Genomic DNA, 28,000 nt, shown 5'->3' with positions numbered 1-28,000 from the left:
TTTACTTTTGGTATTAAGTGGCTTTCACCTGGGAATTACTACTACAAATTGTCAAATTACATACCCCCTTTTTATTTCAGCAGAAAGTTCGATTTTTGGTTAAACATATTTTAAAAATTTCCAGTGGAGGGGTGGGGGTCAGTGAGAAGCAAAGACACACACTGCTTGAACCTATTTTTCAGCCAGCCTCCCGGAGGTGATAGCGAGCTGGCTACCACCCATAATTGGACTTAAGAGTTTCCATATGCCCAGTTAAGAACCCCCCTAATTTTTTCAGTCTCCTCTACTGAACCAGTTTGACTTCAGAATTAATTGACATTGATTTAGGAGTTGGTTTTCCAAGGTGTTGAACACACGCCATCGATTTTAGCTGAAATTCTGAGCGCTCAGCCTTTCTCAATATCAGATCCTTCCTGTTTAAAAGAACAAAAAGCAGATTTGAAGTTTATTGAAACCAGACCCATACACTCAAAGGAAGGGTTATTAGCCCCCTAAGTGATTCTGTAAGTTAATATGTCTTTATTAGTTGGCTCTTTTCAACCTAGCGAGTGTTGTGGAATAGGCCATTATAAATTACATAAGCTTTATTTGAACTGGCTTCTAGTAAAACATAACACACCTACTGGAAGATTGTTATATAAATGTCACCTTCTGGTAAGCAGCCTGAACTAAAATACAGATTTATTCTGCACTACTGCTAACACACACAAAGTTGTCTTTTAGTTTTCCCATGCAACCAGTCCCCGGATAAAATTCAGGTGTGGCACAGACAGCAGTAATTCCTTTGTGTCCAGCATCTCAACCATTTTAGAACAGCTCTTGATTTGTTCCTCCATTTGCAAGGGAATAGAAAAAAAATAAATTACATCATCAAATAATTTAATTTGTCCTTGTCTCATGCCTGGCCAGACACTAGCTTTTTCACTGCATGTACAAGAGTGAGAGATGCTTTTGTTTCCATGGTTTGGGGAGGAGGGACTGATCAAGGACTTTAATCTTTTTGAGACTATGTAGAATTACAGAGCAGAGGCCACATACAGATGGGTGTAATTATTTATCTTATTTCAGAGGCACTAGAGCATTCCTCCTCAGCCCTGGAGATTTACCATCTCCAGTGCCGTACATACTCTGCAGAATACTCTGCAGAGTACCTCTCTGTATTGATCCAAATACAGAAAGGAAAATGATTAAATGATGTCCAGAGTTAGCGAGCTTTCAGGTTATTTGCCAGTTAGCTGTACCTGCAGCAGGAGTAGCCCTGATTTTCTTACCAACCCACAGCACTGCCTGGATCTGATCTGCCATCAGGCTTTCTGCAGACTTTGAAACAGCTCTTGACACGTTATTCACTTGGTCTTTCATATTAATCCAGGACATCTTTCTCATAATGAAGTCTTGAGGTTGTATACTTTTTTCCTTAAGAAGGAGGACGTTGGGGATGTGGCCCTTGGCCCTCATACCAGGAGCTGCACTGCCAGCACCAGCCTATGGCACAAAGCATCAAGTTTTCAGAGCTCAACCATGCATAATCTTAGGACGCCAGCGGAAGGCAGCCACCACCTCAGCACAAGCCAGAAAACAGTCAGATAGACATATAAAGAGCAGTTTCAAAATACTTCAAGAGAGGATGATGCAGTACAAGGTGGCTCTGGAGCCTACAACAGCACCTTTCTAAGCCCCACCTGAGAGGTCCCATCCTGGGTGCGATGGCAGACACGCTGCCTTTCCACTACTGCTCCACACCACTGTTCATCACCCCCGTGCAGGGGCTGCCACCTGTATATGCCAACACTAGCCAGCTTCTGACAGCCAGGCAATGTTTTTGATGGCCAAGTCACCTAGCTGTGTCTTCAAAGACCAGTTCCTGCTTGTTGATCATGTTAACTGTCATGAGAAATTCCTATCAAGGTATCAAAGCATTTGTAGTTTTGTCTTCAAGGGAAATAATAATCTCTTTCCCCCATTAGAGAAAATCTTTTCACACCAGTAAACACCTTTGAAATATATTTGAGTATTGTATTTCAGGTATTTGAGGAATACATGAACAAAACATGGATGTTCTGCATGAGAAAGGACACAAGAGGAACATCTTTGATTGAAAATGACCCTTTCGGCAGTCTACCAAAACTCTCTGCAGATTTAGCGCAGTGGCAAAAGTGTAAAGGATGTACTTAGTGCAGTGGCTTTTGCAGTATGAGCAGAGCGTGCATGGGATGTACGATACCACCAACCTCGCACAGATCCAGCTCACACTGCACATACGCAGAGGCAAATTCGGTGCAACTTCATCATTAGCATGCAGAAAGCTTCCTGGGAGGTGCTGCCTCTCTTTAGTCTTCCCAGGTAATGTCCTGCTTGGCGAAGGGAGAAACAATGATCTGTACAGAGAAAAAACTCCTCACAGAGACCAACTACCCACCCACCACGCTGATCTAGAAATAAGAGCATTCCTCACCCTTTACAAAGCACTCTCTGTAACTTGTTCCTTGCATCCAGTATTTTTCCCTGCAACTTGCTTGTGATTGCAAGACCAGTAGCATTCTCACCTTAGTTCTCAGGGTGGCTTTCTTCTAAATTTCCCTAAAATCACACTTTATTTCTCATGGCTTTTAACTTAAAATAACAATCCTCCGGTTTAAAAGAAACATAAGAGCATAACTTCATTTGGACATCCTATTCACAGGTGTCTCTTAGGAGGCACCTGTAAAGTGCTTCCATGGTGCCAAACCTTCTGCCATACACTTGCAGCAGGAGAGTTTATGCCAAGAGGCTACGATCCTAATTAAATTTATGCACAATCTTTAGATGGTAAAAGTCTGACCTTTAAAACTGACAGAATATGAGAATTTTTTCCAAATATTATAGAGGCACAGGCTGTGTAAGAAATGACTGGCAATGCTCCTATTTCCAAGCCAAAGTCATCAAAATTGAATACTAGGGTTTCAAGTTCACCTGACTACTTTTACCATTCACATACTCAGTTTTAATTAAGGCTACTTTCAGAAACCACTTTCTCAGTTTAGGTATTTTAAGAGTATCTCAGAAGAGCTAGTTGAGGAAATAATCTATTTTTCCTTTGTTGAGAAACTTCCCATGTGCATACATGTATAAAACTCCTTGAAGAAAAAGGTTTTTCATTTATCAGCATAACACAGCTGCAAATTTTGAAATTCCAGCGTAAGTGAGCTGCTGATTTCAGCTTTACAGAACGATCTCCAGACTCTTCAATCATTCTGGTTACACAGAATTCTTCTCTCTTAGATGGACTCCGGTCAAAAGTGATCCAAAATGTAAAACTGGAACCAAGAATCCTTCAGACGCTTGGATACACACAAGCTCATTTTGGGACTTACCACCAGCCTGGTTTGCTGGGGAACCAGGACTTACGCAATTGTGTTTGCAGTCAGTCAGCATCAGCAACTTACAAGACCCTTTGCCAACTCCAACTCAGTTTGAAAGGGAAGTCACAAAGCTAATGCAGTTTGGACAACTAACAAATCCAGGGCTAACTGGACTAACTTATCCACTTGAAGTGAAAGCAAAAGAGACCTCCATCGCTCTGTACTCCCAGAGCAGTGCACCAGCCAGCCAGCGCATGTCCTTGCTCACCAGTCAATTTGCAAGCATCCCTGAAGGTCAGCCACAGCCTAGCTGTCCCCTGCCCATCAGCAGGGTTCTGGGAGTCACAAATGGGGCAGCTGCAGTTACTGAGTGAAGGAAAAGGAACAGTAAGGCAAAAATCACAATGGAAATCAGACCACAGGGACTTCATCAGACAAAATCCCTTCCCATGAGATTTTAACATGCAAACACTTCTGTGATTTCCATGTATGAAAGCAGCACAACAGAATATATTAGCATTATTAAAACTACAATAGAAGTAAAAACCCAAGTCTGCTATATATTAATTCTTCATCCAAACACTGGAGCAAAACAAAAGGATACTAGTGATGCTAGCTATGAGCTTCTGTATCATTTCAGTGTATGGTTACAAGTGATCAGGTTGGAGCAGTTTAAAAAGTTTCTGCTTTTCAGATAAGAAACAAAAACTGACTCAAAATAGGTCCAGTCCAATCGAAGCCAAAGGAAAATGAGTTTGTGAAAACAATCCTTCAGTGGCCCCAGCAATATAAAAAATACCTTCTGACACAGGTAACAATATTTTAATCTTCAAAGGAGGGAGCTAAAGTGACAAATCTCTATAAAACAATTTGGAATAGAAAAGCTGGTGTGCAGGTAGGAAGAGAGCTTGAAACCCTAGGTTAACTGTTTAATGAAAAACAACTCAAGTTACATTTTTCTTTGGAGGGCAGAAGAAGAGTTTGCAGGGGTCCAGGCTTCCAAATGTCACCTACCCAGAGGACAAATGATTGCTGCCAAGCACAGGCCCCACGCTATTTTTTTCTTGTAGCCTGATCACTACAAAAGAAACACTACTAGGAGTTTTCCCTGTTCCTTGCTATAGTAAAGTTGTGACCATAAAAGCTCGTGTTCCTTGGAAGGCTAGCAGTCAGCTCCCCACAACAGAAAATAAAACTGGAGTGCATCAGTATTCATCCTCCATTGTAATCTTACCATCTCCATGTAGAGCTTCAAATCAAGCATGATAGAAAAATAGCATACATAGAAGAAATTACACTTAGAAGCATCCTTGATAATCTCTGCACTTCTCTCCAACCTGTTTAATTAACCTGAAACTGCTACTTTATAAAATTCTCGCTGATGTCTGAAAACAGTTATATACTAATGAAGATGGGGAAAAAGTTTTTATAGTAACAAAGAAAATAATTTTAATCCATATTAACAGGTGATCTTTAAAGTTACAGCGGATGGTAGTACTTCTGCCAGACCAAGGCAAAGCTGTGGCACAATCAAACAGGCACATTTGTTTTGATTGTGTGTCTTATTCATGCAAAGAGCATGATTCAGAAAAAAATGCAAGGTAAATACAAGCAGTCACAAGGGGCCATTCATCATTCTGCCTACGTATTTTTATTAATACATCCACAGAACTGCAATTGTGCTCGTTCCGCAAGAAACCCATGGCAGAGGATTAAAACAGACAACCTTCATCATCATTCCCTAGCTGTCAGCCAGCCTTTTTTATCTGCCAGCACATGCAGACAGTATCAGCTTAATTAACAATGCCGCTCCTTCAGTGGCATTGGATTGAAAAGATGACAACATTAAGGAGCTACTGCAAAAAGACACAAGATTATGTAAATCCCAAAAGCTGAAGTAGTTAATTGGCTGTTTCTCAAACACCCGCAGCAATCCACTTTGGTTCCATTGATATACTAGTAATTAAAAAGCTAATTACTATTTTATTTTGGAAGGCGAGAAACCCTAAGAACGAAGTCACAAGAAATGCAGCTTGCTGAAGTGAGAATGGTAACGCTCTCTGTTCTCATCCACAGATCCCTGCAGTGTAAGCAAGCTAGAGTTTTCTGAAGGTTTGCACAAATACTTGTCACAAGAGTAATTAGCTGATCAGAAATCTAGGTGATACCTCCTTCTCCTTTCTCTGTCTGAGATCCCTGACAGGTTTCTAGGTTTAAATGGAAAGCTAACACTGTTATCCTATGTACTCTGACGAAACCTTACCTGGCTAATGCTTGTGAGATAAAGGCCTTTGGGCCAAAACTTTCTCACAAATTAATTCCCCCCTAGCTCGATAGAGTGTTTCGGGTCCCTAAACCCAAGCTGAACTTACCCCTTTGTCTGAAAACACTGTTGCTGGTGAACATGCTGGACAACCTGGAATTTTACAGAAGTTAAATTTTACAAGTAACAATAATCTAAACCTCAGTGTTTCCAAGTGAAAAAAAACCCAACACAACAAACCAGACTTAAAACATTGTGAGTAGCAGAACTGTTTCTACACATGCTTAACACCTACAACTGAACAACATCATCGTTGCCACCTGCTGCTGCTGTCTGCTAACAGTTTTCCTCCTGATCATACAGCTGAACAGAAGAATGTTTGAACAAGCAAAAAACCACTCTGGGGCGAGCAGATAGCAGCACTGCTTCCGCTAGGCTGAGAAACAAGTGGGACCTGAGCTACAAAGGGTGATACTATCAAGAGCTTGCAGTGCAGAAGGGGTATTTAACGTTACTGAAAGCTTAAAATGCAGAAGGTGTATTCAGTGTGAGTCAGTGGGTGAGGTACAGCATGCGTGCAGAGGCACAGAGAAACAGCAGAATAACTAACTCAAGCTTGTATGTAGTCCTCTGGAAAGGGAACCCTTGACAGCTTTAGAAAACAGCTGCCAGGCCACTTGGGGAAGAAAGGAGATTCACAGAAGACTCTCTTTCTGTAGGGAAAGAGGAATGCATACTGAAAAGTACATTTCAACAGGGAGAGGAAAGAAAAAGCCCAGAAATGCAAAACAGAAAACACTGACCTAGCAACACGGCAGGATCTATGTTCCATAGTGAGTAGGAACAAATTGTTCTTACACCAGCAGGCATTCAGAGCATGCCACATTAAGGAGATGCTGAAGTTGGAGGACACTGCTGGTATGCTCTACCACAGGAATATGCAGCAGTGCTGTCACCAGCACTGTATAAATTCATCAAAATATATTTTGAAAGTTGCCATGAGAAAGATGGTACGGAAAAAAGTCACCTTTCATTGCAAGCTACTTCTATTCACATTGAAAACAGTCCCTGAAAACACACATTTTATAATCCACTTATTCATGTATTTATTTCATCATCAGAATACCTATCAGCTGCAGCATAGTTAGGAATGTCACCATTGCCCACCCTAACATACAGAGATCATACACAAGAATTGCTTGAAGCAGCAGTTACCAGCATTGATTAAGCCAGTTGTGAATTACAGGCAGACACAAAAAAGGAGGGCTAACTTTGCACTACTTAAAGAAGCAAAGTTTCCACATCCCAAGTGCTTTTTATGGAGGAAAAAAGAAAGCAAGAGTCATTTGTCTAGGTTTTTTTAAGTTGCTTTTTTAATGAAGTGTTGCTGAAAATCATTAGCTGAACAACAGCATTTTCTAGTTACAATTTAAAGTAAGATAAAGAAAACACAAATAATGGTATAAATAATATCAAGCACCAGCTTTTGCAGAAATTACTTAAGGCAACGGCAAAACTGGCACTAAAAATTCTACTTCTTTAGCCACATACACAAATCTACACATTCCATAAATATAGCATCAGTTGAATTTTAGTCCACTGATGCACTACTCGTTACGGGATACCTCAGATTTTACTGTGGAGTAGAAGCTTCTGTTTTCTCACACAAATTCACAACAGTCATACAAGAAATTCAGTTATTGACATAACTTACACAGAAATTAATGCTCAGTGGTACTAATAGCAGGACACTTAGAAGCTGGTGTTTTGACTTGCCTACCTACAACAGGGATTTTTACATCAGCTGATCCTGTGTCACTCATGCTGTAACTCTTCAGCATAACTAAGACTAGGGTTCTTATTTCAGCTTTTCCTCCGATTCCTCTGCATTTTTAGACTAGTCTCAAACATTTGGTCCTTACATTAACAGTAGTTTTATAGCTAATTGTAGAGATTATGATTTCTTGGAAAGTAGCAAATGGAGCTATGATACCAAATCTCCACCTCTTCGTGGGATGCCAGCAAGAACTAGAATAATTAGTGATGTAGATTAATCTTCACCCTAAAAGGTAAATGGGAAAAAAAGGAAAAACAAGTCAGTCACAGACACTTTCGCAAAGCTAGCTGGGTTTCAGCTGTAAAGAAAGAGAAAAGCTTTCTGAAATTCATTTAATACATTAAAAACAGTTAATAATGTTAACAGTAAGTTAACAGTCTTTTGAAAAGCAGCTAGTGGAATATAGCTTCTTTGACAAACACTTACTATCAGATTATGAAAACAGGCTGATTTTATTTTTTTTACATAGAATTACAACATTTTCTCAGTTAAGTGACAACTCAAATGTATCCACTTCATTTTTCAGGATTCTATGCACAAAGCATACATATAGCATATAAACCCACAAGAATTATTGCATGTTTTGTTATGAAGTTTCCACTATCTGGTAAATGCTTAGGTTACACTCTCCAAAAGGATTAGTGTAACTGTACACTGCTTGTGCCATCAGCATGGAGTTCAGTCTTATTACACCTTACTGTAACACAGTTTTAGCGTTGTCGTAAACACCAATTACTACAGACAACATTTTTTGAAGACTATGGATAGTTTCCAAGAGATACCCACCTTTAGCTGGGCAAAGGTTCTAGCTGACAATTAGATTTCCATGGCAAGTGGGAAAATGAAGCATTTCCAGGCTTTTTTCCTTTCTTCGATGTTTGAGAGAAAGAACCAGCTGCACACACTCACTGCAGGAGAAATGAGTGGAAGGCTGTGCCCATCTTACACAGAGGGAGGATAAGACTAAACTATCCTCCATTATTCAGGGTACTATATGAAACTCCTGGCCAGAGAACCTGCCTGTATCACTTCTAGGAGCGACCTCAGTGGACGTGAAGGCTGTAAGCATCAAAGTAGCAAATTAATCACAAATATTTCTTAGTTTTCAAGAGGAACTGCAAAACTTCAAACTCCAAAATAAAGGACTCTGAGATCCATCTAAGGCCACAACATTTATAACATAGCATAATCTGCCATGTGATGGAAGTCACAGATGCAAATGCTTGTTGCCGAGAAACCTACATTTCAAAATGAGCTACAGGATTTGGAGAAGGTTGGAAACTTGCAGTTAGAGCCTCTAACTAGGTGTCACGCATATTTTGGCTTACAGGACAAACAAGGAAACCATTTAAGATGATGTAGGCTGTAACATGCCTCCTGTCCCATCTGCATGAAGCACAAAAAAACCTGTTACAACATGATTGCCACTATTTGTGCCACAGAGCTGGGCCCAGGCTTGCCAAACACAATCCTGTAACATCAACAGCTGGCTAAGCCAAGAAGCAGAAGCCACCATGACGGGGAACAGATGAAAACTGTTGCTCATCACAATGAGAAATTCCACCTCTCCATTTCCTCCATAAAAGAAAACTTAACTCCTGAGAAGCTTCTTGTTTGGCATCACAGAAAGTGAAACAAAGAAAGAGTGGAGGAGGAGAGCAAGTGAAGTATTTCTGGCGAGATGAGAGCTGTGTTTGCCACATTACCTAGTGCTGAGTGGAACTGTTCTGGTCACACAACTCTTCTGCACATTTTCTACATCCCCAGTTCAGAAAGACACAAAGTATAAACATAACATTTGAAATACATGTTTAATTACAATACATAGTTTACATCTGAAAGTAGATGCATAAGTCTAATTCTAACAAAAAATAATGTATTACACTTCTGACATGATTATGTTACACAATCCAACTGCAAGGTTCACAGACTATAGTTCTGGACATTTGGCCTAGGGTGGTTTTTCCTCCTCCAGAAAATTCAGAGAAAGGACACACAAGCATTCAACAGTGACAACTATCCCAAAACTTATGGGTTGGCTTTGTTCTATTTTTTAGGACAAACTGCAGTTCAGAGATTATAAGGAAGGGGGAAGGGGGGGGCAACCCTTGTATCCTCCCCATCTCTGCTTCAGTGTTACTTAACCTTTCCTATTTTTCCATGTCTATGCAACATTACTATCAATTGCTAGCCAAGTACATGAGTGGAGGGTCTATAGAATAAACTTTAAACTATGCCTTAAAGATTAATATATGAACACTCAGAATGGAATTCTGAAAACAACCGTGCTGTACACTGAAATATGGCACTATTATTTTCAGTGCTTTCAACTAACCTTGAATTGACATAAGCCTAAACAGACCCAATTAGCTCAAAAAGAAGGCAACATTCAGTCTAGCAAAGTCATTCATTATAATATTTATTCTATGAAACGAAGAAGAAAACATAATATTAAAAAATGTTCCATGCATTTCATAAAATACAGAGAAAGACATTATCACAAACAAAACAGAATAAGCAAGCAAAACCCCCACTGAAAATCATGAGAGCTCCACTCTCCACATTGCATCACATAAATGCAAAAAGCATATCCAGGAGAAAGAGCGGTTTAAGGAAAGCGACAAATTATCTGTCAATATCTGGGATGAGTAAATCAGCCTGCAAGACTTTTGTCATCACCTCTCATCATAAAAAAAACCAACCTGATGCAACTTGTTTTCTTTGCTACCTGTTTTTGGCATTATCTTTGGCTGGGAAACCAGGATAGCACAGCAGAATTCATATTAAGTTACATAGAAAGATACTAGGGCCCAAGGTGTAGGTAAATACAGAAAGATAGCAGAGCACAATTGGTGGGAGGAGATGGCAGTTGTTCCACTGCTGGAAGCAAGGTGGAGGGACATGCTTTGACTATCTTACCAGGAGCATGGGGGGCAGGAGATACATCCTGCAAAAGAAGTATGGACAAAAGCAGGGAATGTATCTAGTACCTCTCTCAAGAGTCCCAATCACATAAGAGACATGCTGCATTATAAAAGGATGCAGAGATCTTTATTTAGGTTACAAATTGCATTACTTTAAACTTACTTACTGAAAGCTTTTGAATCAGTCCCTTCTCCTCGACCTACGATACTCCATTTGGCTTTAGCCAAGCTGTTAAAAGATCCTCCTTTTGCTTTTACGTTACAGAACTTCACCGACTCCCATGACAGTTACCAACCACAAAGCCAGTGTAATTCTGGGCTCTGACACAAAAGCAGCCCCCGTCTCTTATTTGGAATGACCAAAAGCTGACATAGCTGTATTTGGGGAGGGTGGTGTAGAGAAAGGAAGAACAAGGCTCCACTCACACAAACACCTGTTACCCCAAAAGCCCCACTCCATGCAGGCTTACGAATACTGCAATCAAAGAGTTTCATGTGGGGAGGAGCAAAGAGAAGACAGCGGACTGGGATCCTTCCCCCTGCATCTGGGGATGCATCCACTTCTCTCACAACAGCATTCTTCTGCTAGCTACCAAGCTATTGCTGCTGCAGTGTAGAAGGTTCTGCATTGGCCTCCTGTGAATGATGCACCATGGAGGAAGACTGTTACAGTTACACATGTGGTTTTCACACTGTTTCCTAAAAACAGAAAGCTAGGAATTGCTGTTTTAAAAAATGTACAGTAAAGTGTAATTTAACCTGTAGCATGCAATATTACAAGATTAGAAGATGTAAGGTAATGAATTGCCCATGCTACACCTTAACTCTGTTCCTTTGCATGTACATATCAGGAATATGACTTTATATCACATGATCTTTTCACGTTTCAATTCCTAGAAGAAACTTATTACATTCCCTGGACAAGCACAAATGAGGCAGGAAGAAGACTACAGGAAATCTCAAGTCAAGCATTTCTCCCTTTTGAGTGCTTGCTGCTAGAATAATGTTTTCTTGATGGAGTTTTAAAAATTCAATTATGTTTTATGTGCTCCATTTACCTTGCATTAGGAAAAAAAAAATGCTGTAAAAGATTAAGGTCTCAGGTCTTGACAGGTCACCACAGGCCTTGGTGAAACACAAGGATTGAGTCGTCTTTTAAAATAACCGTCCCGCTTCCTAGCTAGTGCGATTTCTGTGTTGTCCATGTAAACATTACACAGAGCCTTTGTACCACCCACTAAGCTCCCTACTTCAATCAACTATTTGTGCCCAAAAGCACATCCTTATGTTTCTTCCTACACCACAGCCACCCTCCTACACCACAAAAGATGTAATAAAATAGGAACTAACCATAAGCTGAATACTTACAGGGATTGCTGCTGTTTGCTTCTGTCTTCCCAGCCTTGGCAAGTTTGGTCGCGTTCTGCTGTGCTTTGCCTTGCTCCTCTCCAGTTAGCAGGGCTTTTATTTCAGAGGGGATTTTCCCTTGGTCCATCGCCATGCACCACTGCTTGTACTGAAACACGCAAACACATTAGGCATTAGCAAACAGCCAGGATCACATTAGCAGACAAAACAGAGCTGTAATCTTTACCTTCCGGTATATTCATTTAAAGTTTGAATTTACTGGGCTGAAGCCTCTTGCAAAACTGCAGAGCCCTAATGAGCTAAGCACGTGTCCATGGTTGCATACCTGCTTCAGTAAATCCTGTTTCAGTCAATAAACTGCTACTCAGTGGCAGTACTAGACAGAATACTGTAATTATTAAACAACATGGAACACTTTGTGCATTTTCTCGCTGCTGGCATGCCAGAATACCGTTCCAGTTCATGGCCTTTTAAAAACAAATATTTCACATGACTCTCGGGCTGACTGACTATTAAGACGTCCTTTCTGATTGTGCAAGGCATGGCTACAGCACATGTGCCTTATTCCTAGTTCCCTCATTTTATATTCTTCATTGGCAAACCCTGAAGCACACCAACACACCTGTGGTCAGTTAGCTGACTTTCCACCCAATCCTAACCTTATTCACTTGTGGTGATTAGCCCTGACTATTTAAACAAACTTAATGCAAGGTCAACGCAATATCCTCAACTCCAGTGAAATTTCAACGGCATCTCAGTACCACCAAGGAGTCGAGTCTTTATTTGCAGATGAAACGTTCTTCTTCAGTTAATGCAGTTTATTTGGCCAAGATACCCACCTCATACGTGCTGGAACACAGGGCAGCTGTGCAACCATCTACACAGAGAACATCCTACAAGAATCAACCTCCCCAACAGAGACAAAGGTCTGTGGGAAGCAGTGACACAGTGGATATATGTTCCCCTTGATAGTTTAATACATCTCCACCCTCTACCTCTTTCTACCTGTCAGAGGTTTTCCAAAACAACCATTTCAGAGACAACAGGCTCCTATGCAATGGCATTTGCTCTGCTTGCTTCCAGTTCAAAACCAGCAGATAACTTGCAACATGAAGTTCATATTCAACACGCAAAGTAGGCAAACAGCTGAATGCATCTGTTACTGATGTTTTGATACCTTACAGCTAGCCAAGTCCCACTCTCAGTCACAGTGATTTCAAGAATCCATGAGGACAGGTCCCAAATAATACTGAGGGTTAAGTTAAAGGATAGTTTCTTACCATTTCAAGCTCTTCTCTGAGAGCACAGATGGCTCGCTCTCTGCTTGAAACCAGCTCTTCCAGGTACTGGTACCTCAGCTTCTTCCTGGCTCTGCACTCTCTGGCACTCTGACGACTTCTTTCAAGTTTTGCCTTCAAGTCTATTTTGGCTGGTTTACGACCTCGCTTGCCTGGTTTCTTTACCTTGCCTCCAACCACCTGGAAAGCAAGGGTACAGTAAAGATCCTATTCTGCAAAATTAATGCTATAACCATGTCATTGTGCCTACCAGGTATCTCAAGCAGATAATCTTGCATATACTTTCACTGATTCTGGAGCCACAGAAGAAATATGGGGGGTGATGTATGAAGTCTTCAGTGAAAGCATCAAAAACAAAAGAGAGGGATATGATTTCATAGTGAAGTCAGTGCTTAAGCAGTCCTATTGTAAATGCTACTAATCTGGTTTGGAGGAGCTCCACAGAATGGTCGAGGTTGGCAGGGATTTCTGGAAGTCACCTGGTCCACCCTCCACTGCCCAAGTAGGGTCACCTAGAGCTGGCTGCCCAGGACTGTGTCCAGAAGGCTTTTCAATATCTCAGAGGAGGGAGACTCCACAAGCCCTTGGACAACCTCTACCAGTGCTCAGTCAGCTTCACAGTAAAAAAAAAAACATTTCGTGATATTCAGATGGACCCTCCTGTATCCCAGTCTGTACCCAGTGCCTCTGGTCCTGGCAATGGATACCACTGAAGAGAGCCTGTCTCAGTCTTCTTTACACCCTCCCCTACAAATACAGGTATTTGTACACACTGATGAGATCTCCTGAGCCTTCTCCTCTCCAGACTAGACTATCCCAGCCTTCTCAGCCTTTCTTCATAGAAAAGATGCTCTAGTCCCTTCTTCATCTTAGTGGCCTGTTGCTGGACTCTCTCCAGTGCCTCCATTTCTCTCTTGTAGTGTGTCTGGTTCTGGCCTCCCCAGTACTTCAGCTATCTAGGAGGATATCTGGGACATTGAGAGGACCAAGATGACAGTCAACTTGTAGTGAAACTGGTTTTATACTAACAACAACCCCTGCCCTAATTCTTGCCAGCCCTAGAAATATTATATTATGGAGTTAAACACTGATTTGGAATAAAAAAAAAAATAATTGATTTATATCAACGGCATCCAAAATTTAGTTTGCTGTAATAAAATGAGCAGGTTCAGCCTACTGTAAAGATGCAACTTGTCGGAATTATTCACTAGCCATCTGAGCTTCTTCAGTCCCAATTTCTTTCAAAGGAATCTTCTGAGGACTTTTACTAAACAGGGAACTCAGTTACACCGAGTCCTACCTCTGCTGCTTCTGCTCCAGCTATACCTAACCACTCTGGCCATGTTTACCTTCAAAACATGATTACACAATCTGGAAAACTGTTTCCTTGCATCTCCTCATGCAACCTATGCTGATGTTCAACTCTCCCTGTGCCTAATTTACATCTCCTTTGCAGAAATGTAACCCCCTAGTTTCTTTTCCTATGAAGTGCAGGTTTTGCAATAATTTTCCCCTCTTTGTGTGTCTTTTTTTTAAAAAAACAGATCTGAAAGCTTCTCTCACTACAAATAAATAATAATAATAAAAAAGGAATAGTTTCCTCAATGTTTACTCTGTGCTTCCCAACCCAAATATTTTACTCTTAACATGAGAGCATGGCACAAGAAAGCCTTAAACATAGCCTGAAACTCAGCATGCTGGTGTATCGCCCTGTAAGCATTACATCAGCCACACACCCCGTCTCCCCTCTGAAGTGAGGATTTCTCTTTATTTGCATTCTGACCACACTGTTTGAATGGAGGGGGTGTGGAGAAACACACCTAACACACACACCTACATACAAGAATTTTTACTGCTGGCTTAGTGTTTCACTATACTGTATGTAGATGCGACTTTCTAACAGACACTGTTCAAACTAGAGTTCATCATAAAAAAGGCACTTTTTACTGTGTGATGCTACCAAGTAAGTCAGCTTTGACAATCAAAGCCACTTGTTCTACAAACTTAGCAGGCTGCTAAAAACAGTAACATAGTGAATTGATGTGCTAGAATGAAGGAAAAAAAAAGATCATACAATTGAGCCATTTTTTTCCCTTGGAAAGTGAGTCAATAATCACATGCCAACATAATCTTACCCTCTCTATATTGCCCCTCCTAGTTTATTCAGGTGTAGCTGCCTACCATAAGCAAACTGAGGAGCAGAAAGTACTTAATGGACATCTAGTGATAATGAAATGAAATGAGCACAATATAGTTAGAACAGCAAAGAAAAAAATATCAAGCTCTCTTACATTTGAACTGCTTAATACAGTTTGAGTAATCCACTCGCTCCACCAAGGTGGCCTCCGTATGATCTTCTTGTTCAGACCCTATATTCACCAAGGCAGGATAAAACCAACCAGCCATGGCCAAGAGGGAAATAAGCTCCGAAGAAAGGAAAGTGCCTGTCCCCTTGCAGGCATGACAAGCATAGCTCTGTCCTCCCATGGAACCACACTCATGTGTGCTGTGATTTAAACTCCTAGCTCAGCAGCAGTCAGAAATAAACATCGTCTCCCTAGGAGGGGATGTAGGCTCTCACAATTTGCTATTACTACTTGCACTTGAAAGATTTCTGAATATTACATTATACACTACAGCCAAAGTACTTCAGTTCTCAAAGACTTCTACCGCCTGAGACTTTTCTGTGCCAATGCAAGGTAGTTTGAAGTATACCTTTGACTTCAAGAGCTAGGTGAGGTCTTGTAGAGACATACACTCCAGCTCTCTTAAAAAACCTTTGCAACTCCGTTCTGACCCTCTAGAAGAGTGACCTAGCTCTCAAGAACCCCAGCACACCACATACTGCTGCACCAAGACAAAATAACAGCTTGAGTCTTAGTCCTGCACAGGAGCATGTCACTGCCATCCTCTTTCACCAGAACATCAGGCAGGTGAATAGTTGCTACCACATTGTTTCTCACAACCAGCAAGTTAAAGCACGGGCAAAGAGCACCCAACCTTTCCACAGCCAGCATCTGGGGCAGGCACTGGCAATGAAAAGCACTCACAAGCAGCACAGCTTCACAGCAGTTAAATCCATCCAACACCACACCCTCACAAAATAATTTCTTTTTAAGGACCTGTTATTTTAAAGCATCTCATGTATGTTTATATGCAGCTGGTGCCTTTTTTTCAAGGTAGGGGGTCACATCAACACAGAAAACATACAAAGGGCGAGAAAGTCTATCTCTATGCCAGTAAGAAATCAAGTTGAGCTTACAAAAACTCTTGAGTTTAAAAGTGTATTTTTACAGACAAATCTAGTGATGTGGACATAAACCTGTTAAAGGCACTTTGTAATCTGTAAGGAAACTAGACGCTGGTGTAGACTGCTCTGCACATTGCAAATGCACCCTGGATCCACCATTATCAATTAGTCACTCTAGAGAGCTTTCTACAGATTGGTATGCTAATTGCTCTCTCTCCCCCAAGATCTTTTACCACTGCAGCAGCCCTGCACGCAAGCTCTCTTATGGGAGGAAAATGGCTTGTACCTCTTGGGTCATTGCTTTCTAATGCTCTAACCACCAGGACTATGGAAATAATGAAAAGCTTCCTTCCCTTTTAACTCAGACTTTAAGTGCTAAGACTCTAATAATCTGCCTTCACACCATCCCAAAAGGCTCATACTGTCTTTGTGGCTTCTGGAGTGCACCATACAGTTAGGCATCACCCTGCACAGCTAGTTTGGTAAGCAATTTAATCGAATCCTGCATCCTTAAAAGTTTTTCCTCACCAATATTTACAAGCTCCTTCTGTAACCTCAAGCAACCCAGCTGGGGAAAAAAAAAGGCCTGATAAATCCTTTGCCACTGTCATGTTTCAACGCCAGCTGGCAGCTAAGTACCAAGCAGCCACTTGCTAACTCCCCCCCCCCCTGCAGGCAGGATAGGGAGGAGAACTGGAAAAAGGTAGAACTCATGATGTGAAACAAAAACAATTTAATAACTGAAACAAAATAAAATAACAATGACAGTTGCAATGAAAAGGAGAGAGAGGGAGAAAGGAATAGAACCCAAAAGCGGGGAAAAAACCAAAACTCAAGTGATGCACAATACAGTTGCTCACTCCTCGCTGATCGATGCCAGTCCCCAAGCAGCAATTGGCAGGCATCGGCCAACTCCCCCCAGTTTATATACTCAGTGTGACATTCTACAGTATGGAACATCCCTTCGACTAGTTCAGGTCGGCTGTCCTTGCTGTGTGCCCTCCCAGCTTTCTTGCCGGCCGGGCCTAAAAACCTGAAAAGTCCTTGACTTACTATAAACAGTACTTAGCAATAACTAAAAACATCAGTCTTTTATCAACATTATTCTCATATTAAATCCAAAACACAGCACTACACCAGCTACCAAGAAGAAAATCAACTCTATGCCAGCTGAAACCAGGACAGCCACCATCCCACATTATCTGCCTGGCTTCTAGTCATGTTTGCCTACTCAGTTGCTATGCTGATGTGACAGAAAGAAGACAAAGCAGAAGTGCTAGCTGATGTTGAACATGGCAGCAGACCAAGAAAAGAAACAAGCAAGCAAACACTTTTTAATTCCCTTTGTATTCCTCCAGAACTTATAAAGGGATGTGATCTATTAGCATTCAGCAGTAGGGATTTGGTTTTTTTCAGGAAGTCATATTTAATCAAGACCCAGAACAATATTAATCATAAAATGTGTCATAGAAATATTAATTATGACATGCATTTGTCAGAAATCTGACCAAGCTCCTATTTCAGTTCACTCAGACTTCAGAAAATAGAAGAACATAACTCCTTCCCTTTTTAATACAGTACTTAGATCTTTAACATCATTCTTGCCTGACATCGGTGTTCAAGTACAAAATTATTTGATCTGGAATTGGAAATAGCTGCAGTTACTTGCCCTGATGTATAAAAAGCCCTCAGATTAGAGGGATTCAGTAGTTCTCTACAAAAACACTACCAGATTGTGTGATGGAGAGGACCTCCTTAGGAAGGAGACACATATATAATACTGCTACCAGGATTCACATCACAAGGAACTGAGCCACTCAGAAGACTGTGATAAAGGTGGCCTCACTGTGACATCTGCAGGTTTTGATCAGCTTGGAAGATTAAAATAAGACTATCTGAAGCACAGTTCACCACTACTGATCATCAACGCTGATCGCATTGACCAGTTCAGAATCCAGCAGCTCTCAGTTCATTTACTGACACAAGTAGCTCTCAAGTGCTCCATCAACCAGTACCCAAGATCCAGCTCAAGGAACCATCTTGAGCAGACTCTTGGTTACATTAGTGGCTGAAGGTACAGGTATGCAGAATTTAACTTAGCATGGAGCTGACTATCATCTACAGAATTGATATAAAACTATAAAAGTGATTAGCAAAAAATAAAGCCCAAGTTCTGCATTTATTACAGTAGAGGAAGGAATTTGTTCACACTTGCATACATTTTCTCAAGATCAGTAATCAAATCAAGTTAGTCACAGGTCTCCTAATAAAAAGGAAGTTACCTTATCAGCTAAGCCACAGCATACCATTGACAGCAGCAGTATAAAACCCAGCTAGAAAATATATCAGTTATTCCTCCATTGAATGATATTTTATATGCTTCACACAGATTATTTAGTTAACTTTCACTGGAAGACAAAATGCCTTCAATAATGATCCAAAAATGCAAGCTATTATTTAGTGAACAAACATTTTCTAAGTCTTAAGCAGATATGTCAACAGAAATTAATCCTAAAACTCTAATCATATGAAGCGATTAATGTACCAAGAATGTAGTCTTCTTTACACATCTGTGCTAAAGATTATCTTTGCTGAAATGTCTATTTAAAAAAAACACACAAGCTAGGAATAAATATCAGGTTTTCATGAAGTGTTACACAGGCATCCACAAGTGCCTAAGTGTTAAGGTTCAGGGCAAGCATTGCTACTTAAGACTGTGCAGCAATCACCCAGATGCCACCTTACCACTCAACCGGCAAGAGTCCTCCTCTTCCACCAGGAAGGACTCACAGACTCATGTATGGAAGCACATCCACCAACATGCCACATGTGTTCTCCTGGCTTACACTAACAGAACCCAGGCGCGTCTTTAAACCTATCTCTGTTAGAGCTTGAAGCAGGCAACAGGGATAGTCAACTAACACTACCACATACATCCTCCCAGCTCACTGCAACAATGAAATAAAACTGTTCTAGCTGTTCTATAGGATTTAAGCTTATCCATTTTACTTCCTTATTGCAAATGTGAGGAAGCAGACATATCATCTGAGCGATGCTGAGCAGCAACTTGTTAAAACATTTGATGATGTGAAATTGCCCATCTCAAATTATAGCCAGAGCTATTTTATACTTCCAAGCAAGCAGTAATGAGAACACTTTACATTTGGACACTATCCTGGGTGGAAGACTCCTCCAGCACTGTGCAAACCTGCGTATTGTGAAAAAGCCCTGAAGGGTGAAAACATAGTAACCCACCTCCGTAACAACTGAGGTCATTATGAAAACACATCCTGTGCTTTGCTCTCCACACTAGCTCTCAGTCCCTGCTGTGGTGTTGAAAGCATTCCTCAGAGTGGATTCCAGGATTGCTGGGAGATTGTCCCTCTCTTTGTGGTCCTGGTCACCTACAACAGCAAGGGTCACAGGCAGAGATGTGCTAGAGGACATCTCATTAATAAAGACCCACCAAGCTCTCTATTTTAAGCACAAGATTTCACATCTGACTTGCTCCCACACTCCCTCCAAGGGACACCTGCATCCCCATAATTATGACTTGGGATCACACACAACTGGGTATTTGATGGTTCAAAGCTGGGCAGCGCAGAAAGCAGCACAACTCCTTGTGTGCTGCCTTTTGCTGTGGAATTTCCCTTCCCCTAACACCAAGTGCTCCCCCGAAATGGAAAGGCTGTATGAACACCAGAGCAAGACATTGACAGATGCTCAATCCATAAATATAAATGCTCCATACAAACTGTTTTCCTGAGGGCTTGCTTTTTCAAACTCGGTTAACACCTGGAAACACTCAGACCTCACCTATTTAAAGGCTTTTCTTTCACTTCACGCATTGCAAGTTTGTGGAAGTTTAGAAGTAGTGAGACCTCAAGACTAACATCCTTGCCCAAGGCCATGGGACCAGCCTGATGAAAAGCAAAAGATCTGAGCTGGAGACCTGGCTTTCGGCTTGGCTTTCGACAGCCACAGTGTCTGGGGGGATGAAAGTATAAAGGAATTTGCTTCTTCCATTTAGAGGATGCAGCTATTTACAAGCAAAAGAAAGCTGAGAACCAAGAACCAGTCTGTTCAAAATTGAGAAACTAACCTGGAATTAAAACAAGTATAAGAGATTGACATCTACTCTTTTAAAAATCTGAAGAGTGGACTGTTTCACTGTCATCAGAACTGGGTAACAAAAGGTTTTCTTAAGCCTGCTTTCTTACATTCCTTTGTATATGCAACACATAGTTGAGCAGCTGCCTTGAGGTAGGCAAGGCACTTTAAAAAGTTGTTGGGTGCACTTTACTAAATTTTCATTCCGATTCAGAAAAGTAATCAATTACTATGTTCCGCTGCCAAGATTAAGAATGACACATTCTACATTTTCTAGATCTCATGCTCAGATACGCTCTCTCTCCCTTTATTTCTTACTAATTCTTCCTGTTTTGAGGAATATGTTACAATTAACCTTTTTTCTAATGCTCTCTTAAATTGGGTAAGGCTATATTATAGTGCACTAAGAATTAGGGAAAACATTACAGCCTGCAAGCCCAACTCTACATTATGTCACACAGATGAAGGAAAACACTGAAATTGGGTGTATGCAGCTATAGAATGGTTACTTCACTGCTAATGCAATTCAGTTATCTCAGCTTTTGCAGGGAAACTCCTTTCACAGTCACACTTGTGCAATTTACAGATAAGACTGATCAGGCAGGCCAACCCCCTCAATAAGGGGGAAAACGTGACTCGGTGGAACTTTTAGAAGACCTCTAGGACATTCTGGCTCAAGCTGTAAGACCACTCTGGCTATAAAATGAAGTATAAATAGTGCTTGCCTCACCCTGGCTGAGCAACATGCAATGGGAAGAGCCCTCCTAAGAGAAATGGGATCTTTTAAATGGAGCCACCAAACCCTTAGGGCAACCTGCAGCCTCATGAACTTGTTCTGAAAGGAACCACAGCCCTTCAAAACAACTACAGCAAAGCCTTCCACAGCAGCAGGCACTTAATGACTAATATCATCTATTTTAAGTAGAACATATGAGGATCCCATACCACCCCATATTATTACCCAACAAAAAACCTGCTGAGATTACAAAGAGTTTTAAAGTTTTCCTTAGGTACAGCCGCACCCAGTTAGTTCAGGGCAAGACCCATTTCAATGCCACTGTTCTCACAAGTATTGCAGCAGTAAGTTTTAAATAAAAATGCCATACTAAAAAAACTTTAGTTGAGACTGAAGATAAGGAAAGTAAATATTCCAATCTGCCTTTTTTTTTTTTTCTATTCACTTGACATCAATTTTTCTAAGAGCAAAGACTTGTCTTACGGACTGGGTAAAAAAAATTTACTAAATGTGTCCAAAAAGGTTTCAGAAAAAAACCCACAGATTATCAGAACTCAAGACAACAAGAGACCAAAAATTTTAAAAATGAAAAATCCAAAAGTTATCTGTTACAAATAAGTTAATTCTGATACAGGAGAAACAAAGCATTCTTAACACTAAAGGAGATACAGATCAGCTAATACTGACGAACAATACATGCCTCTAGAATTACATCTTCTGGATTTTCTAAACTACTGCCCTTATTACATAAACTTTGATACAGTTCTCACAGTTGTGAGCATTTGGTTGACTTCAGTGATGCAGATTTCCCCCACCCTCCTTTGCAGATTTCAGGCAAGACCTCGATAAAACCAAAAAGTATACATGTCGAATTGGCAAATCATCATAAACTTTTCATATACTTACAATCAATTCTGTAGACTCTTTGTACTGCCAAAGTATCAATCACTTCTAAGATTCTTATGTTTATTCCCTAAGAAATTACAAGTATTTTTCCCCTCTTTGAATTAAGGCAGATCAGCACAGGCATTGCAATTTTGTTTTAGTAAAATTTGAGTGGGAAGAAAACCAGGTAGCTTGAGAACATATAAGGTACCACAGGCACATGACCACAACATGACCAGTTTTAATATTCAAGCTAAGCTCATAATTTATTATGAGTCAGAAGACTGCTGCCTCACAGTGCACCTCAAGTGTGGTTTCACCTAGCTCACTCCTGGGAACTTAAGCTATCTCTAGCACAAAATCCAGGGTACTACCATAACCGCCACCCTAATGAGCTAAAATACCCAAACACAGTTGGGAGTTTCAATGCAAGACACTGCACTGAGCAGACACAGCAGTTATTTTCTCAGTCCTGTAGGTGCTGCTTTAGGGGCACCCTGGTGCAAGCAGGCAGAAGAGGTGTTCCTTGTGTACCTGCTGTTTTGCTCTACTTAAATGGAAGACCTGTACCTTCAGGGATGCCACTGTGCCATTCTCAAATGAAAATGCAGGAAGAATCAAAGCACCAACACCCATTACAAGGCTGCAACCCAAGCTCCTACCCTAGCACCTTACCACACGTCCACGCTGCCTATTTATCTAAGAAATTCAGGGTGCTACAGGAGCATGGCCCACCACACCACACCAGAGCACTGGTCTGTATCTGGCCTTTGGCCTGTGTCTGGAGCTTTAAGGAAAAACTTGAAGCAGCATCCAAGCACTGTGCTGCATTGGGGCAGCGGGATAGATTGGGGACAACCCCTCCTTCCTGCCGGCAGAAACCACAGGCCTTCCGGAGAAGATTTCAGAGAAGTTTACTTCCAAAGCCTTTAGCGGGAGCACTCACCTCACTCGCAGTTCCCTGTCTATTACCCGTGACGGGGCTTTGTGGGGGTTTACATCACACCGCTTGGAGCCTGAACCCACCGGCAGGAGGGCTCCCCGGCCTCCCCGCACCAAGGCGCCGCCTCACCGCCTGCCCTCGGCTCCACACTGAGCCCAGGCCCTGCCAGGCCCCGCAGCCCCTTACCTTGCTGTCATCCATGTGTGCCGCCAGCCCCACACGGGGAGCACACCGGAGCCGCCCGCCCCGACAGACACCAGCACTCACAGTCCCCCGGCGCGGCCCGCAGCCGCCGCCATGGCCCGCCGCCCTGTTTGTTTACAGCCGCCCGCCCCGCCCCGCGCTGGGCGGGCCGGGGAGCGGCGGCAGAGCGGTGCGCGCTGGGAAGAGCAGTCTTGCCGGGCCCCGCCACCCTTGGCCGCTACCGAGATGGGGGCGGGAAAAACTACAACTCCCAGAGGCCCGCGGGGGGTGGGGTGGGGGGTGGGGAGAGACGCGGCGCCGTGATTGGTCCCCGCCCCGCCGGGAGCGCGAACTACGTTTCCCAGAAGGCTCCCGGGGCCGGCCCGCCTCGTCGCGCCGCGCCGCCCCACCCCTCGCTCCCGCAGAGGCGGTGTCTGCCTCGGCCGCAGCGTTAGGAGCTGGGGGGGCGGCCGGCCCAAGCCACCTGGTGCTGCTGCCAGTCCCCTCCTGTCCCCAGCCCTCTGTGTGGGCGATCGTCGGGCGTACAGACTCTCTCGCGCTCTGAGCCCTCATTTTAACTTCCAGTCCTTCCTACTGCTGCCGTGTCCACCACCAGTGCTGCCGCCATGTCCACAGTGGCCGGTGGACCTGACTGCAGCCCTGCCCCGCTGCAGCCTCTGGTGATGGCTACAGTTAGTCAGATTCCAGCCGTGTAATGGCTTGAGCATTAAAAACCCAACAAATTTAAGTTTTCTGCTCTTTGCCTTGTTTTGCCCTTTGAGTTCCTGAAGTCAGAACTGAGCCTTCCTGGTCACTCGGGCACTGCGTGGTGTGCTGGGCCTGAGATCCTGAGCCACTCCAGGTCTGAAGGAACACTGCCTGTAATCCCTTGGGAATACCATGTTTCCTCTCCTTTTCATGTAGACATGTACCAGAAAAAGTTCCTGTTGAATGCTCCTGATGTAAAGCCAAGCTGTGTGTCATCGTGTGTTCCCCCCAGGTCCCTTAAAATTAGGCCCCTGCTCACTCAAAAGATGCATGTACCCCAGCGAACAATCCTGTAAACGTGGTCTGTGCTCCAAGTTCGCTGTAAAATCCAAAGCTAGGCATGTTTCATGTTGCTGCATGTTTCTTTTTATTCGTGCAACTCTATTCACAAAAGTTTCCCATGACTTAATCTCTCTTACATGCAATTGTTAGGGCTAAAGGCTTTGTCATGGGATTTTCCCCCTGAATCACAGACCTTCCTCTTGGAGGGATATGCATTCTGGATAGCAGAGACAAAGCACTTTTAGAAGCCTTTTTTTCTATAAACTTACATGCTTTTCAGTTGTGGAAGACAAGACAGCTTGCACACTGCTTCCTATTCGCCTGTCCAAAAATGATGAATCAGTTCTTGCAACTCTGCCCTTTAAATAATAAATAATAATAATAATAATAATAAAGCAGGGATGATCAGTATGTTAAGCAAGAGGCATCAGGTAATAAAGTGGAAGGAATAGCTCACTGTGAGCTTGCCTAGGTTATCTCCTGTGATCTCCTCCCCCATCTTTGCCTTCAAATTCTTGAAGAAGGTGGTAAGGCGCCTCATACCACCTTTGGCACTATCCTGGGGCCATAAAGCTGGCTTTAAAAGCCAGTTGGGGGTTTCCCTGGTGAAGGGAAATATTGAGTGGCAAAGAGCCAACATAGCTCACTTAGGCAACCCTCTGTTGCAACATGAGTGGAGGACTGAGATTAGACAGAGCCCTGATGCTGATTCAGAAAAGCCAGAATCCTTTTAACCAGCGAATTAAAGTTATAGCTGCATCTTTTCCTTCCACCAGATTACCCCACACTACCCATTCTGCTTTGTATCACTTAAGAAGCAGAGCGCTCAGCTTCTGACCAGGATAAGCACAAGTTCCCTCTCTAAACTTAGGAGCTTCCATATTTGAGCAAGGAACAACTCAAAATATGCATTTCAGTCTGTTTTTCCTGCAATGGCTATGCCATCCTGCTGGATGAATATGAACATGCAAGTTGAATGGGAGTCTGTCAGAAAGAACAGTTGTGAATGCAATTGAGTATTATATATATATGCACATATATATAGTGCATAAGCTTATGATGTCTTAAACTGATTTTAACAGCCAGAAGAAAGTGCTTCTTTAGACAGCAAATAGTGAACTTCCAGAGTTCACTGCCACAGGCCACTGTGAGGTGGAGAGTACAGCAGGTTCAAAAAAGGATTAGGCAGATTTATGTTTCATAAAGAGGTACTAAAGGGTTGTGTTCTCCACGACGCCTAATGTAACAGTTGGGATACTGGGGATATATGAGAGGAGCAGAGCACAGAAAAAGGCCAAGTTCACATATTCCCCCTAAAAAGCATCTCCTCCTGCCACTCCCAGAGACAGAATACTGAATTAAGACCCATGGTCTGACCCAGTGGGAATTTTCTTTTATTCAAATTGTCTAACAGGTCACCATTTTGACCCCCAAAGAATCACCAAGTGAATTAAGATTTGTAAGTAAAACTTCCTTGGTTGAGGTAAAGGCAGATGATCTATGTACTAGACCAACTCATCCTTGCTAGCTGCACGTTACTGTTATTCCTAGTAAGCGATCATTCCTAAATAATTCTCTGAGACATCCTGATGGTTTTATTGCTAAACCATAAAGATGCACACCAAGGAAACACTACCTTGTATTAAACCCAATGTCAAAAATTGTCTTACACAGTAACTATTGGCCGTTCCCTGCTCAAATGAATTGTATTTATTAAAAGAAGGGTTGTGCTTCTGAGATCCAGAGAGTCTTTGAGGTATATAAATAAACTGGGTTTGGTGATCAGGCAATAGTTTAAAAACTATTGCTGATGTCAGTGTGACTAAAAAAGAGACATAATTCACAGAGTGATGTTGCACCATGTGCTTCTATTTGCAGTGATGTCAACACGTCCCAAAGAGGTGTTTATTCTTTCTAGAACTGTAAATGTTTTAATTTGGGTAAATGGAAATAGGTTGCTGTGAAAGCCTGCCTGAAATAAGAATAAATCTTGCAACCTGTCAGTATCAAGACTCAGTATTGCTCCACTGTCCATTTGTGGCGTCTGCAGATTCAGAGTCCTTGAGATCAGTTCATTCAGGGATGGGAAAACAAGGATGCAGTTAAGATATTTTCTTGTTTGTTTTGCAAATGTACCAAGATGCCAACTGCTTTAATAGAGATGCCTAACTCATTTGCCGTGGGGGACAGACTGTGCAAGAACAGCCTGTCTTCCAATCCCTTGGGGTTTTTTGTAGAACCAATAAAGAAAGTGCATCTTCCTATACCCTTTAATCTGATACCCAAGAAATGTTTCTGGAAATACAAGAAAAAACTACGTCTTCTAGTTTTTACTCTCTGTTGATACTGACACAGAGAACACCCTCAACTTGTCATTTATATTGTCATTTATATCCATCAGCAAAATTACTTGCCACTGGGGAGTGACAAAAAATGTTTATTTACCTAATGTTCTGTATCTTATTGTGGCTTATATAGGTATGATAAAAGTATACCTTTTATTTTTTTTTTTTTACATTAGAGAAAGAAGCTATATATGCTAAAGCTCTGAAAGACCTGGTAAACACATGAACAGCACATGCTAACAAGTACAGAAGATTGATTACCTTGTTGGTATGATTAAAAGAAAATTCTATTTAAAATAAAAGCCCTTTGAAAGCTGATTTTAAAATCTAATCAGTGTTTGAAAAAAGCACATTGGGAGCCTGATCTGTGACTACTTGGTATACACTGAATAACTAAATGTTGATAAAGAGTTTGCTTTCATATTTATGAAATGTTCTACTTTGTGACAAGATGAGCACCTTCTGTAATTACAAATGCTTGAAGTCACATCTACAAGGGAGTTCTTCCTGTTTAGGTATTGCAAATTAACTTCTCAAGTAAAGTGGACTCAAAATAAGTTAATATGGAATAATCAGCTCTTGTCCTGTGCATACACACACACACACACAGAAAAGTTACAGCTTTATCTAGCCAAACTAACTTTTCCATGTAAGCAAAATCTTGAACCAGTGCTCACGAAGCTTTTATATTGCTGAAGGGATAGACTATTTGTAAATTAAAATACCACATGAAAATGCTCAGACTGCAGTTGGAAAGGAGCTATTTCATAATTTCTAGCTGGTAGAAGGGAGCAAAAAAAGTTAGATGCTCCTATACTTCATGCGTATGATAGATAGTTCCAAATAAGATAAGAGAGGAAAACTAGGAATGGGTAAAAAAAGGCATTTGAATAACATGGATTTCATGCAAAATTTAAACTAAATATAAAAACCTGAGAATAAAAAAGCAAGACAAACAAATCACTGATTAAGATGATGACGAAGAGTGGGTTAAAGTTCAGTGCGGTGCACGAGTGAGTAAAATTTAATCTTGTTCCAAAACAACAAACAAACAGAGCAGCACAATATGCCACGTTCAGGAATGTGAGAGCCATGTTGTATCTGGCACTTGAACAACAGAGAATTATTGCTGCTGATATGGTAATTGCAGAGGTACAGAAAAAAGTGGGTGGATCATGTGAAATTCATGAAATACTTGAGGTGAACTTACAGCAGGATTAGTCTTTTTCTTTTAATTGTGTACATTGATCTCTATGCACAACTGGTTTAGTAAAAAAGCATATTGTTCATTCTCAAGAGGTTTAAAAATCCACTTCAGCTCAGTGTCATGTTTTGTTCTTAAGATATTTTGCAACGTGCTTCTCCCCTTTGGCCTACGCAAACAAATATGCCTGCATATGCATACCTATTAGAGCCAGCCAAAAACTGCTGCCTGTAGCTGGCCATTCTGGTAAACGTATTTCTGGT

At 41.7% G+C, this 28,000-nt stretch overlaps 1 protein-coding gene across 6 annotated transcripts; it reads right to left on the bottom strand.

The window, feature by feature from the left end:
- Positions 1-48: 48 nt before the first annotated feature.
- CREBL2 (cAMP responsive element binding protein like 2) lies at positions 49-23,291 on the bottom strand. 6 transcript variants are annotated; one of them, XM_056340511.1, is made up of 6 exons: positions 23,142-23,291; positions 19,537-19,685; positions 13,014-13,211; positions 11,734-11,881; positions 1,272-1,485; positions 49-413 (listed from the first exon to the last, which is right to left on the bottom strand). In XM_056340511.1, the coding sequence occupies exons 2-5, from the start codon at positions 19,555-19,557 to the stop codon at positions 1,418-1,420; spliced, it is 435 nt and encodes a 144-aa protein (XP_056196486.1). In that variant the 5' UTR covers positions 19,558-19,685; positions 23,142-23,291; the 3' UTR covers positions 49-413; positions 1,272-1,417. The 6 variants fall into 6 exon arrangements, with proteins under 6 accessions (XP_056196486.1, XP_056196483.1, XP_056196489.1 ...); XM_056340508.1 differs by lacking the exon at positions 19,537-19,685 and adding an exon at positions 8,228-8,349 and having other exon boundaries at positions 1,272-7,666; XM_056340514.1 differs by lacking the exon at positions 1,272-1,485 and having other exon boundaries at positions 23,142-23,290.
- Between the last annotated feature and the right edge of the window lie 4,709 nt (positions 23,292-28,000).

The sequence above is a fragment of the Falco biarmicus genome, chromosome 5 (genome assembly GCF_023638135.1).
Source record: "Falco biarmicus isolate bFalBia1 chromosome 5, bFalBia1.pri, whole genome shotgun sequence".
Taxonomy (NCBI): Eukaryota; Metazoa; Chordata; class Aves; order Falconiformes; family Falconidae; genus Falco; species Falco biarmicus.
This window is presented reverse-complemented; position numbering and strand designations above follow the sequence as displayed.

Excerpts from the sequence above, each read along its gene's own strand:
- CREBL2 (XM_056340508.1), bottom strand. Across the intron at positions 11,882-13,013 it reads TCAGAGAAGAGCTTGAAATG|TACAAGCAGTGGTGCATGGC; the intron begins GTAAGAAACTAT and ends TGCGTGTTTCAG. Across the intron at positions 8,350-11,733 it reads AGCAAACAGCAGCAATCCCT|TGAGTGTGTGCAGCTGGTTC; the intron begins GTAAGTATTCAG and ends TTTCTCCTGCAG.